Here is a 13,827-nt window from a genome sequence, read left to right as displayed (position 1 = left end):
GGTTTTGTTATACTTTAAAATATGCAGTTGTTATGATGGCTTAAGGAATGAAAGAAAAGACATTCTTATAATCAGGCAGGAGGAGGTTGTTGTTTGATCTAAATATAGGCTAGACCAAAATTCTGAGATGTTCATTTCTCAGCAGGGAATGGGTGGTGGGTTCACATATGCACAAACACAACTTGGATTCTTGCATTTATATTTCCATACACATACATATTCTTAGGGCTTATATTACTAGGGCTGTGCAATTAATCTTTTAAGGAATTAGGGCTGTGCGACTAAAAATAATCGTTGATTCTTTGAGTCATTGCGTTTTCAAAGCAACTGCTGGAGGGTGGCCTAATGTAAGTACCGCTAAGTAGAATATAATACGCGAAATAGTCTATGAGAGTTGTATCTACCGGTATTTATTTTATCTAGGGGACAGAGGCTACATGGCTATTCTATTTAGGGTTCCTAGAAGGCAATTAAATGTTTTGGAAACTCTGCTCTACGTCAGGAGATGTTATTGTGCCTTAAAGAACTCTGTTAGTGTTTTTACACTTGGTTCTCACACTTGTGTTAAATGTGGTCTGGTTACATAACCTATGGAAATGGTTAAATTACTCCTGAATTATCACTGCTTTACCCTTGTATAACTTCACATTGAATGTGCTCTATTATGATTGTTTTGTATGCTTTTTTTTACGTGACCACACTTTGACAATAATGGATTAATTGGAGCCCCTCCCCACTCTACACACAAGGTTATTAGTTGCAGGATAACCGTTACCGTATGGCATGTTGGATTGATATCACACTGAGAACGTGCTGGCAGAGACGGTGGATGGAAACAATCTCTGGCACTGCTTATACGATCTTGTGTAACATGTTTGAGGCGAGGTAAAGATACGAAGATAGAATAAAGGCATCTTTGTATTAGATTTAGATAAGGCTTTCTTTAGAAATTGTCTGGAAAGTGAGTTATTCAGATTTTCTTTTTCATCTTGATTTTTTGACAACATCAAAACAATTGCGGTTGTGATTATTCTGCACCCCCGTACTCCACTATTAGGTTTTTCAGATTCATGATATTATGTCATTGATTCCTTTTTATCTAATTTATTTAAAGTGCTTTCATTCCATTCTGCAGTTTACCCTTTAATAATGTAGCTGTCCGACAGAAACCTATGTAGTATTTTCCCATACACTATTTTTATTGCCGTAATACAGTTGTGACGGCCAGAGTCACAATTGACTCCTAATTGAATAATTAACAGGCCATCACCACTTAACGATGATGGACACCTGGCAATTTCCCTGCTCAGGACTGAAGTTGCCACAGGTGTGTCACTGGGAGAAACAGTTTGTAGGCTGGCAGCAGCACTTCATGACAATTGTCCAGCACTCTACTCAACATTCTTCACCCAGTGTTTTTATTTTATCCTTGAAGTGGCTCAAGTTGGAGCAAACTATACCTAAACAAACTATATAATTCACTAACTGGAGAAGCAGGCCTGTAGATCTTCAAGCTCTACTGGGTTTGGAATCCAGGGAGAATTGGATCTGAGGAGTGAATTGTTTGGAGCAGGAGTTGTCCTCCAGGATTTTCTTGGATTTGCCTGTTTTGAGTTAACAACATTCACCTAAGGAACATACAGGTAACCCAACCCCATTGGAAAGTAGGCCTACTTAACTCAGAGCAAGAGGAGTTTGCTCCCCATTGCCTAAACAGCAAGAGGATATTTCCCATTAACATTGAAAATTGAAGAGGATAGTTTGTTTTGTTTTATTTGAATTGGACTGGTTTATTTCCTGAAGACTCATTTAGCTTTATTTTAAGGTTCAATTATTCCAATTTGGAAGGTTTTGAGTTGAACATTGAGTGAAAACTTTGAGTATATTTTGGTAGGGGAGAATTATGAATGCTATTTATGTTTGATGATTTAGTTATTTTCTTTGAAAGCCAATGTAACCTAACCCACCCCTGGTTTCAATACAAAGACTGTTCCAATCCAACACTTTTAAGGGTTCTTTATCTTTTATTGAGTCCTTTGTTTCGTTTCCCTTGACACCACCTGGCTACACAAACAAAGGAGAGGCAAAACACATTTCCGTGAAATTATGCATACACATTTCCACTAGGCCGAGGATGACATGCCACTATTTTTCTTCTCCAAATCAGCCTCACGGTGGTGCTATAACAGGGCAATTCCTGTTTTACCTATAACTGCATCGATCTGTATACATATACAACTTAAGTATGCACACTCCCTAGAGGCCATGGAAAAACATTTTCCCTGCATCCCTCCACATCTGCCGGTTATAGCGCCACCATGAGGCCGATTTCTGGAAAATACATTGTTTATGTTAGTCGCACGGATTTCATCCAAATCTCACGCAAATCGGTACACATGATCTCTCTAGTCATGTGATCAAGACGAGTGTTGGATTTCTCAGATTCTTAGATTGGCTAAGATTGCCTTCAAAAGTTTTCAGGAGTGGCCCATTTTGTACAAAATTCTGCACATGTCCTGCTCATCCAGAATTCTATCCTCAGAGATGCTATGAGTGATCTGGCTCTGGTGGAGACATGTGCCCAGAAGGGCACTTTTTCTAGTTGTGTCTGTACCTTCTGACTCGTCAAGTCTCAGTCATTCACGATGAGGACATGTCCTCTATATTTGTGATAACTTAACTTTAGCATGCACTTGTTTTATCTTCCTATATTTTTAGGGGACAAGCTTTCATCCATTTTAAAGGGAGATGGATTGTTGTATTTTTCATCACCCCTGGTGTCAGGTGCTCTCATCCTGTATTTTTTATCTCAAGTGAGATTAACTATAAAGTGAAGCACAGGTTGAAAGCTCATGCCGTCCGTGTTTGTCACTAGTACGTACTGCATTGTGGCAGATTTACCGGTGCAAAATGACTTCCAATTGCACAGCCGTCACAACAATCTGTCTGTGGGGAAAAAGTAATAACCAATTACCTCATCACTTGACTTGATAACAAAACTGATACCAGCCTGCTGGTAGTCTATGTTTGTCTCTGGCTGCTATAGTCTAGGGTGCATGTGACGTCTTTGATAAAAGATATGGGGAGCCTGGGTAAGGTCGGTGCTGCCGGTGAGGAGGAGAGCTGGCTTGTTTTGAAACTTGTTATTTAGAAAGAATACTTGTTCACAACTTTTTCTATCAATTACTCCATCTTGTGAAGCCTTGAATTCATGCAGATTCTTTGCTTGTGTCTCATTCCCTCACTCCACGGTGAATGAACAATCTAAAAACGGGTCAATACTTGATGAAAAGAAAACCGGGGTCCAGGATTAACAGCAAAACGATATCACATGGCACACTCCTCACTTGACCTTGGACCTTGTTTTTAGTTTAAAAAGTAAGGTTGGGAGGACATTTGAGTAATGAGGACACACGCTGCCAGATGAGTCACGCATGTGTAGAATTGCCAGTCTTGCATCTGGAGTGCCGCTTTTATTTAGTTGCCTTATGAGTTAATTAAGGCGCATCTGATATTATTTGCTGTTTTCTCTCAAGACCGTAGTCGTCTAGTATATTGTACTTGCATGCTAAATCCACAATCCCCTTTGTGTTATGCCTTCGTAGGCACGAGTAGTAGATATTCTAATACAAAACTCCAGTATTGTAAACTAATGTGAGTGTAATGGTTTGATGGGCAATCCTGACCTCCACCCACGTATTAACAGGATTTCTGTTCAAGCAGCTCCTCTGTGCCCGTTTCACTGGAAGACAAACATTTGTGTGTGTGTGTGTGTGTGTGTGTGTGTGTGTGTGTGTGTGTGGCATATGAAAGTGTACTGTATGCTTGAGGTAGTTTTGGAACAGTCTCCTATGTTTTTATATGCAAAATTGTGAATGGAAACTTTGTTCACTTGCTGTCAAGAGTTCTCTGAATCTTACAGGCATGCCCAATATTTATCCTTGATTTGTTGTCTCCACCAGGCCGAAGGCATGGGTAGAGCGTATATTTAGCACTCCGTCCGTGTGTTTGTGTGTGAGTGAGTCCGTGTGTCCGTCCGTCCGTCTGTACAGCTAATCTCCGGCACCGTTACCCTGGTCGATGTGCACACACACTACCTGGATGCAATTTACAATTTAGGCATTTAGCAGACGCTCTTAATCCAGAGCGATTTACATTAAGCAAGAACAAAAAGCATGGCAATACATCACATACAGTACATAAAAAGTAGTTAATCATGAAAGGAAAAGAACGTAACCGTGGAATATATGAAACTATACATATAAACTATACATACTATAAAGTGCTATGACTACATAAAATGTAATTCTAGTGCTGTCTACATAACATAGCTATAAGTCTGTATAAAATGCTATCGAAGTCTACATAAAGTGCTTATCTAAGGGGCTAGGGCAAGTGCTACGGGCCATGGAGTCTGAAAAGTTGGGTTTTCAGACTACGGCGGAATATTGGGAGTGATGCTGCAGTTCTGATTGTAATTGGAAGTGCATTCCATGGTTTTGGAACCAGAAGGGAGAAGTTTGGGTCGTGTGGAGCATTGCCCCTGCGTTTTTAGTGAAGGTACTTCCAGCTTCCCTGCTGCGTTTACTGATCTGAGTGCGTGGGAGGGTTTGTAGGGTTCTATCATACTTGCAAGATATGGGGGAGCCATACCTTTTGAATGCCAGTATCAGAGTTTTGTATTCTGTGCGGGCAGCGACTGGGAGCCAGTGGAGAAGGGGGGAGACGTGTGAGAATTTTGGCTGGTTGAAGACCAAGCGAGCTGCAGCATTTTGGATCAGTTGGAGAGGCTTAAGTGCACATGCCGGTAGGCCAGTAAGGAGGGAGTTACAATAGTCACGTTTTGACGAGACTGTGTGAGGTGAGGGACGGTCTAATTAGTCGTATGCCAACGATGAACCGCTGCCCCACATATTTTCCCCTGCAAGGGGGGGGAGTTTCCCTGGCCGGATGTAGCATGTAGCGTGTGGAAGGAACACGTTATTCTGACCAGTTCCTTTCCCCTCCATCAGGCGCCCTAGCTGGCCATGGGGGGGGGGGGGGTTCAATTCAATGGCCCAAACCACACCAATTTGTCGGCTTAATGGCACTCCAAATTATGAACATCATTCTAAATACAACAAAAATATTGTTGCACAAGCCTATCTCTCTGTACATAATGTGAGTTTATATTAACACATTGTGTTGTGATTGTACCAGACATCAGCCTTTATGTCAAGTGTGTTTTCATCCAGACTGCGCCAGATGTTCTGTCTCCGATGATGAGTTGTTATGATACTTGTTGATGTGTACAGCTCTTCATCTGATAAAAAAAAAAAAAGTTCTTGTCAGAGTAAAAACAAATCTCTATATTTTGCAGGCGATGAATCCTACATACGTGTGTATTATGCAATGACGTGCAGTAGTTGTGTTTAGACACTTGCTCCTTGGCTTTCAGTGACGTGGGTGCTGCCTGGTCCAAACACACATTGTTGTTTAATTAACAGTTTGACTGCGGAATTAATTAATCGCAATGCCCTGTTGACTGCCTAGATTTCACTAACCTTTGAAGAACCACTGCGCCGAAATCATCGTTCCTTTTCATGAAAATCCACTTCCCAGAACCCTTTGCATGCCAGTGCGACAATCCATTTTGCGGTGACGTCATCCGAACGTGTCACATATCCCACTCTGTCCCCGTAATTCTTAAAATGTATTAAAATCTCAAATTAAACAATGAAAACGTAACTCGTTACTGGGAGAGAAGCTGTTCTACAATCAATTAACTTGTCTAACTCATGAATGGGTGTTAATCTGTTTAGTTAGTAGGATAGACAATATGCTATTATAGGCTTACACTTTCAGATAACATTTTCTTAGCATTCAGGCGTTTAAAATAATACTAGACTATGCCTATTGTAGTATGTTTCACATACTTAATATATAAGGTTCACACAAAGGACTATCGAAAACCCGGGATATAAGAATTTAATTGAATCTAGAATTGTTTCTTTTTCTGGATCTGCATCTGCACTAGTGTGAGCTCTGGTCGTAATGGAATGGAAATGAATACATGGCATGCATAATGAAACGAGTGGACCTCACATTTGTTTTGTCCATTGCATAGTTTTGAAATCACAGCATTGGGCTGAAACACTGTCCTATTGTGGAATTGTTAATTATTATGCAATTGAATTGGCATGGAAAAGCCACTGTGCAAAAGGTAGCTGAATTGAGTAAAGCGAGCATTGCAGTATTGAGGGATACACAAACCGACAGGGGATATTATTATTTTTGTGCTCATTTGATCCAAATTTAGGACAAATGGAGCATCTAAGCACTGGGAAGAAGAACGAATGATGCGTCTGTCCTTTTTAACGTGCCAGCTGGCTGGATATTTGCAATTGGGAACCTAGCGAATTCTGTGAATCCAGAGTCGTAGAAATGTACATAATCAAAATACTTTTAACTGATTTTACTCCTGTGTGTGTGTGTGTGTGTGTGTGTGTGTGTGTGTCTGTGTGTCTGTGTGTGTGTGTGTGTGTGTGTCTTCTTATACCATTGCTGGGCCTGACCGATCTTCACTGGTTGCCCATTGAATGCATAATTCGTTCATGACATATCTTTGATTACAATGGTTCTGCTTAAACCAGGTGGAGAAACAAGGGCCGTTTGCGGCCGGTTCCCTGAAACCATCTCAGTTCCAAGAATCTAGACTAGAACCGGACCGGTTATAGAAACCAAGTTATTTTGGTGGACAAAGGGCCATGGTAGTGATGTCTTTGCTCATTTGTACACTACACCAGCTTTTTGTTTGAAAAGCACTTTATAACTGACTTAACCACCATACAATGGACAGGAAAGGAGACACCCCTCATCACAGCAATCGCACTGTCAGGTTCATGTGAACAAAGTCATCAGAGTGGAGTGTCACTGTCTCCGTGAATCACTGAGACTCTGATGAATTCTGACAAGGCCTTGAGGCAACTCATTGATGAGCTTGCAGTTGTGAGGGACGATCATTTAAAAAAAAATCTGATAATGATGAATTTGCTAGATATAGTAAGTTCATTGTCAGTTGTGACTATAGGGAGATGTTGAGGCTGAATAATCTCCTAGGCAGTGGAGCCGCTTGGAATTCAATCTTTTCAACCTTTTTATTAACCTTTATTTTTAGCACTAGTAGTAAGGACAAATTATATGAAGATGGGTTGAAATGTGTGAAGTCGTTGTAATGGCAATGTCCCCGGTCTAGAGAGTAGACCTGAGTTGCATGACTTCTCCCATCTCTGTGCTTTTTTAAAATATCCTGTCACCCCCCCACCCCCTTTATAACACCCCCTATCAAAATAAACCAGTACCCACTACCCACCTAAAAATGATAGTTGTTAAAAAAAGAATGTTGTCTTATGGCGTGATCTGAAAATATTGTGTTTTGTGTCAAATGTTTTGTATAGTACAATAATAAGCTATTTTCTAACTTTGGAAGATTTAAGATTACATTGCAATCTGTGTTAATAGTACGTGTATCTTCAGTGTTGCCTAGATTAGAACTGCCGATAGCCATTTGAATATAGCTTGTATAGCAGAATCAATACAGCACATTATTTCTCTAACACAAAATAAGAAGGTCTTTCAACCTTTTACCAGACAATCTTTCATAGTGTGTTTTTGTAATGTGCAGAGCAGCCTCGGTACCAGGCTTTCATTTTCGTCGGCGCAAAAAATTAAAGCCTGGCGGAACGCATTGGCCGCTCTGGTCTAGAAGTGGGAGTCAACCCTTCCGGGTGAGCGTCACTCCAAATGATGTAGCGCTCCACTGGGGGGGAGAGGAGGGGCCGGGGGTGACTGACAGATCGCCCCTCTAGACCAGAAACCTAATACATTAGCTCGGGCTATCTGCAGAGAAACAGTCTGACTTATCTGCACTATCTCCCTTTTTAACACTAAAAGCATTGCATTCTACTGAGTGAATGCCTTGCGAGACTGATCAATTAAATGTTACATTCAGTTTGATTAGCCTGGTTTGAATATTTAATAAGACAGGGGGCACTGCTGCCGAGCATTAATTGCATACACAGGCTGTAATTGCTAGTGTAGTGTAGTAGAAGTGTTGCTCTAGGACTGTGACTTAAGCAATATTACACGAAAGGCTGTTTATCGCCATTAATGCACGCCTGCGGTGCCGTAGGTAGTTCCGAAAGGTACCGCAGAAGTGTCCCAAGAAACTAGCTAGCCCAGCCACCGAGTCTGCTGCGGTCTGAGAGAAAAGCAGGGCTGAATTATTTGTTTTGATTAGCCATGGCGGTGCCATTATCGTGGTTTAAGCATGGCTAGAAAGCCATTTCAACCAATCTGATTGCTTCCTCGAAACGACCTATAATGTTGTTGCAATTATGTGACATGCTGTCATTATTGTGTTTCCATCTCTACTATCATTATTGCCATGCCGGTGTGCTCAAAAGTAGAGCCCTGCATTAGGATTGGGAATCTGGGATCCAAGAGGGAATACAGTTACAGCTAAAAGTGAGGTAGGTAAAACTCTCGTTGATGCAGGCTTTCACGTTTGCAGTTCATGGAGTAAAAAGAAAATGAGAACATTTTCCAACAGACGCAAAGCAGATATTGCAGGAGGGGGCATTATTTTAAAGTTTCTGCGGGTGGGAATGTCCGGTCAACAAAACTATCGATTACAATAGAAAAGCAGGTCTGACATTTGGAGTGGACACATTTCTTAATAATGGTACTGTGAAAATCTGTTACAGTACAGGTATATCCATCTATTTATGAATTACCTACTGATGAGCAGTAAGCTGAGCCCACTGTCGCTGTCCGTGGTGCTGTAATTGGCCCCTCCCCAACCCGCCCTTGGCCAATAGACACGTTAGCAGCGAGGAGACGGGGCAAGCTGTCCTTGCATGTTAAATGACGGGATTTCTCCACATAAATAATCAATCATTTCAGTAGAAAGCATCAAAATGTCTTCCAAATCTAGTCAACCAGGCCTGCAGTAGGCTATGCACTGGAGAAATTTGCATGACATTATTTAAATCAACTAGAAATACGAGGAAACGACCACCTGACAGGAGTTTTCATGTTGCACGGTAAGACTACGGTCATTAGTATTATTATTGCCATCACCTGGGTTGGTCAGTCATGTAACTTTTTCGACGAAGCCGTGTAAATGTTCAACAACACAGCCGTGCAAAATAACAGCTATGAGGTGGCGAAAGCTTGGCCTGCATAGCAACAGTAGCTAAACTATTTAGATTGGCATTGGACAATCGCTTTTTGGGATGGGTTTTGGTGAAGGGCTAATTGCCTCTCTCGCCTCTCTCTCCTCTCTCTCACTCTTCTCATTCAGTGTTTCTGTTCGTAAGTGCATGGGTCCCAATGGAAATATTGCAGATGGTAGTTCAACTTTGCTGCAGGCAGGAGCGGGGCTGTCAAAAATATACGGAATGGGATGAAATCATTGTGGGCGTGTGGGAATGGTCAGAAACCCAGTGGGACTGGCCGAAGTAGCTTCTGACATTGAATGTTCATTCCATGTGGTTTCACTTTGACTGAACCAATCGAAATAACTGTCCCGTTAACTTGTGGCGATGCAGTTTGTTAGCTTTCATTGTTTAATCACACTAATGCAATGTGTTGTAATTTAACCATTATTTAACCAGCCAGTTTATTATGCCTTGAGACATTAAGCCTCTTGTGGGTGAGCGGGATGAAAACAAATTAAAACAGAGCCTCCGACATGAGAGCTGTAAGGGGCTAGGATAAAAACCGAATTAAAATAATCATATTCATAAAACACGTTCACTAACTATTAGATGGGCTTAAACAGACCAACATGGTTGAAAACATAACCATGATGTCAGTATAACTGATAGATTGAATTGAGACAATTAAGTATTATAGTATACTGTTACTAACCGCTGATCCAAGCTAGAACGCCTGCGACAATAGTCCCCTGTCGTCTGAAACGGCATGGAAACCAAAAGCCATGGCTCATAGCGGCCCCTAGAGGCTTTGCTGGCCCTTGCACTCAAAGGGACATTTTGGCCCATGGACGGTGATACCAGGATAGAAGAAGTCCATGGGCTCACGGAAATGAGCTGCAATCTGCCTAGTATGTGATTGAGCAATCTGGTCTGATGTTGATATTTTTGCCCGAGGGTTGCCATAAAGTAAAGGTCATGGGGTGAAATGGTTATTCATTCTCCAGGAAGTGTGAATGTGGTGAACAAACTGCCTCATGGAGGCCGTTTGCACTTGAGTGCAGGAAAAGTGGAGATTTTGGTCTAAGGGTGGCGCTAGACATGATGCCATGAGGTCAAAATCAGTAGGAGTCATCCTCTACTAAGGCTATTTTTGAGAACCATCACCTATAATGGTATGGACAAAATGGGGACGTCAGGGTTCATGTGACTAATGGGGTTAACTTGTGATTCTTCACTGTTTCCATAGACTGATCTGCCCTGAATCCGGAGAGGAGAGTGTCTCCCTACAGGAGGCAAGATGGCGTTCGACAACACCCTGCGAAGCTACTCCATCATCCCATGTTTCATCTTCGTCGAGGTGAGCACTTATGCATGTGTGCGTGAGTAGGGCAATTAACCGAAAATGTATCAAAAGTTAAACCGATATCTACCAACTTATTATTGCTCATGAATGTAGTTAATTGAATAATGGAGAATCAGCTTTTAATAATAATAATACAACTTTATTTATATAGCACCTTTCATGAATTAAATTTCTTGCAACAAAGAAAAAGAAAGCACATTTTCAACAATCTTCTGACGTGTTTCTTTTCTTTAATTGTTTTATATACCAATGAACCACACGAGAAGGTACTTTAGAGAGGGTGAGGTTGTGCGTGCTTTCGTGTGCCAATGTGAAAGAATTGCAGCCACTGACCTCAACTGGTGAATTATACACCAACTGTGTCTGTCAAGAGAGTGTTCAAAGGCGTGGAAAGCGGAACACATGTGTGTGCGTGCGTGCGATGCTAGGCATCCTGAGACATTTTTGTGATTAAAGACTGAGTTGATATGGTAATTAAATCAGAAGAAGCACCACAGAGCATTACCTGTCTGTCTGTCTGTCTGTCTGTCTCCCCCCCCCCCCCCCCTCTCAATGCCCTCCTTTCTCTCAAATTCTCTCTCTCTCTCTCTCTCTGACAAGCGTCTTTATAAGACACTTGCTCCACACAGATACAGTATGCTGTATGTAATTATACAGCTTTCTCCTGACAGCCTCACCTCATTAGATGTAAATGCTATGTACTTTCCCGTGTACTTTGGGTTGATTACCGTGCTGGCAGATGTACATTATTAATATTTGTCACACAAGTTACGTCCCGCAACACGCCCACTTATTGAAAAATCTATAAATCAAACAAAGCCTGGGGCTGTCATGAAGGGATTGGCAAAAACACCATTGGCTTAATATGAGATGAGGCTAGGCTAGGCTAGGACAATCTTATTTCAGCAAAATTGTATGTTTACAAAGCACTTTGGAGTACCAAAAACCCACAACACTGTGTGTGTGTGTGCTTCAAGAGGGAGACAGATGGCAGGACAACTGGGATGGAGACAGTGCAGGAGAGACTATAGCAAAGTTAGACAGTTGAAAGCTGTGGATTTGATCCAGACCAGCGAGGAGCTTTTTCCCAGGGGGATATCTACTTTAGATGACTTTATTAGTTTTGAATGCGGACGGTGCGGTATGTATGCATGTTGTATGTATCGTGTTACACACATACATACTGTAGTGTATGTCGCCCTTAGCTTTCCTACACTGTCTCCCTCTCAGCTTTTCTACTATAGTCTCCTACACTACTAAGGTTTTCTTTAACCCATTCTGACCTGAGATCAGATTCATACGAGGTTTCCACTGGACACACACTGGTCTGATGAACCCATTCTGACCTGAGATCAGATTCTAAAAATGTCAGTCGTTCTTCGAATTTTTCAAAAATAGCAGACCTACAAGCTCGTATCGCGCCACTCGGTGGCGCGATATGAGCTTGTAGATCTGCTATTTTTCAATAGCTAAAGCATAACATGATGCTAACACCAAAATGGGTGCCCGGTCAGAATGGGTTAACAGAAGGTTAAAAGAATGTGTCTTATCTTATATTTCATGTTTTCATTTATTTACAATCCAGTATTAGTATTATGTCTTTCTTGTGTATATTCTATTGTTGCTATTAGCACAGTCTTCCTGAACATGACACACACTAACATTTAACTGCTTGTATATCCGTATTGATTGGCAAGTAAACCCTCTTGATTCTTGAGCTTTCCTACTGTCTGTCTCTCCTACACTGTATTCCCTCTCAGCTTTCCTACTGTCTGTCTCTCCTACACTGTATTCCCCCTCAGCTTTCCTCAGGGCTGTCCCTGAACACGTTCAATGAACCTTCACGAATCCGTTCATATTTTGGGTGAATGTGAACTGAACGTAATGTAATTCTGCTTGGTTTTTTTTTTAACTCTTTTTTTGGGGGGGCTTTTTGCCTTTATTGATTAACAGTAGTTTGACAGGAAAGGGGGAGAGAGATGGGCACGCAGCAAAGGTTGTCGGGATCGGGACAAGGCGTCGCTTCTGCGACACGTTGTGAGCTTGTCTATCTCTCGGAGAGATAGACAGTAGGAAAGCTGAGAGGGAATACAGTGTAGAGATTCTCTCCTACACTGTATTCCCACTAATAACTTCCTGCTGTTCCTACACACTCTCCTTCTCAGCTCTTGTCTCTCAGTATTTTGTTGGGGAATCTACACAGCAAATTCCTACTCGCCTACCATTGTTTTTTTTTTCACTCTCGGGTGAAGAAATTCAACCCTCACGATTTATTCGTTGCAATTGGCTATAATAAGATACCTGGAAATGACATCAAAGATGCCAGGTTTTGTACAGACTGTACAGATCCACTAGATGTTTCTGTGAGAGGACCTCATGCTGATTATGCTGCTGCTGCATTGATGATCAGTTGAGCCTGATTTATACTTAACCCATTTTGACCTGAGATCAGATTCTAAAAATGTCTTCTACATCCTGACAGTTTTCTGAAAAAGCTAATATGTTTCTATGTCAGTGGTTCTTCGATTTATCAAAAATAACAGACCTACAAGCTGGCGCTCTACGAGCTTGTAATAAGACAGGACAGCCACCAAGGGGGCACTGCTGCCAAGCATTAATTGCATACACAGGCTGTAATTGCTAGAGTAGTGTAGTAGAAGTGTTTTATTATTGCTCTAGGACTGTGACTTAAGTTGTGTGCCGAAAATGGCAGATGTACAAGCTCATGACGCGTCGCAGCGTGTCACGTTGTGAGCTTGTAGGCTATTTTCGGTGCGTGACGCCTGTGCGTAACTAAGTATAACTCGGGCTTTAGCATACCGATGATGTATTGCCACAATCACTGCTGCTGGGATTTGCATAATGCCTTGAGCGTTTTGGATGACTGCCAATGTACTGTATGCACAATTCTTGACGTACAGCTGTGGAAAGACAAAAACAAAACGATTGTTTTAGCTCACTGGTTTTCAACCCTTTTCATATCGAGGCCCATTATATATTCTGTAATTGAGCCACTGACCACCATGAGATTTAGCGTCTCAGACCCAAATCTAAAGAATGTGTCCACATTACCATGCTGTATTGATGTTGGTAGGAGATGACAGGCAAACGTTGATCAAAATAACAATTCTTCTACATTCTCTAATTGTGTAGATTTCTTTTAAATTAAGTAATGCAGATGTTTAACAATAATTTAACTCTTGAGAGTGTAAAAGGAAACCAAATGGACCCGTTAGTAGCTGTCTAATTTGGACATGTGATACT

At 41.5% G+C, this 13,827-nt stretch overlaps 1 protein-coding gene across 2 annotated transcripts in view; it reads left to right on the top strand.

The window, feature by feature from the left end:
- plppr1 (phospholipid phosphatase related 1) overlaps nucleotides 1-13,827 on the top strand; it is an 88,517-nt gene that overhangs the window by 21,306 nt on the left and 53,384 nt on the right. For both annotated transcript variants that reach the window (XM_080755857.1, XM_080755856.1), the window contains exon 2: nucleotides 10,447-10,557. In XM_080755857.1, coding sequence (XP_080611983.1) covers nucleotides 10,498-10,557 — 60 coding nt within the window. In that variant the 5' untranslated portion in view covers nucleotides 10,447-10,497. The remainder of the gene's footprint in view (nucleotides 1-10,446; nucleotides 10,558-13,827) is intronic.

The sequence above is a fragment of the Protomyctophum bolini genome (genome assembly GCF_963924005.1).
Source record: "Protomyctophum bolini genome assembly, chromosome: 22".
In the NCBI taxonomy this organism is placed as follows: domain Eukaryota; kingdom Metazoa; phylum Chordata; class Actinopteri; order Myctophiformes; family Myctophidae; genus Protomyctophum; species Protomyctophum bolini.
This window is presented reverse-complemented; position numbering and strand designations above follow the sequence as displayed.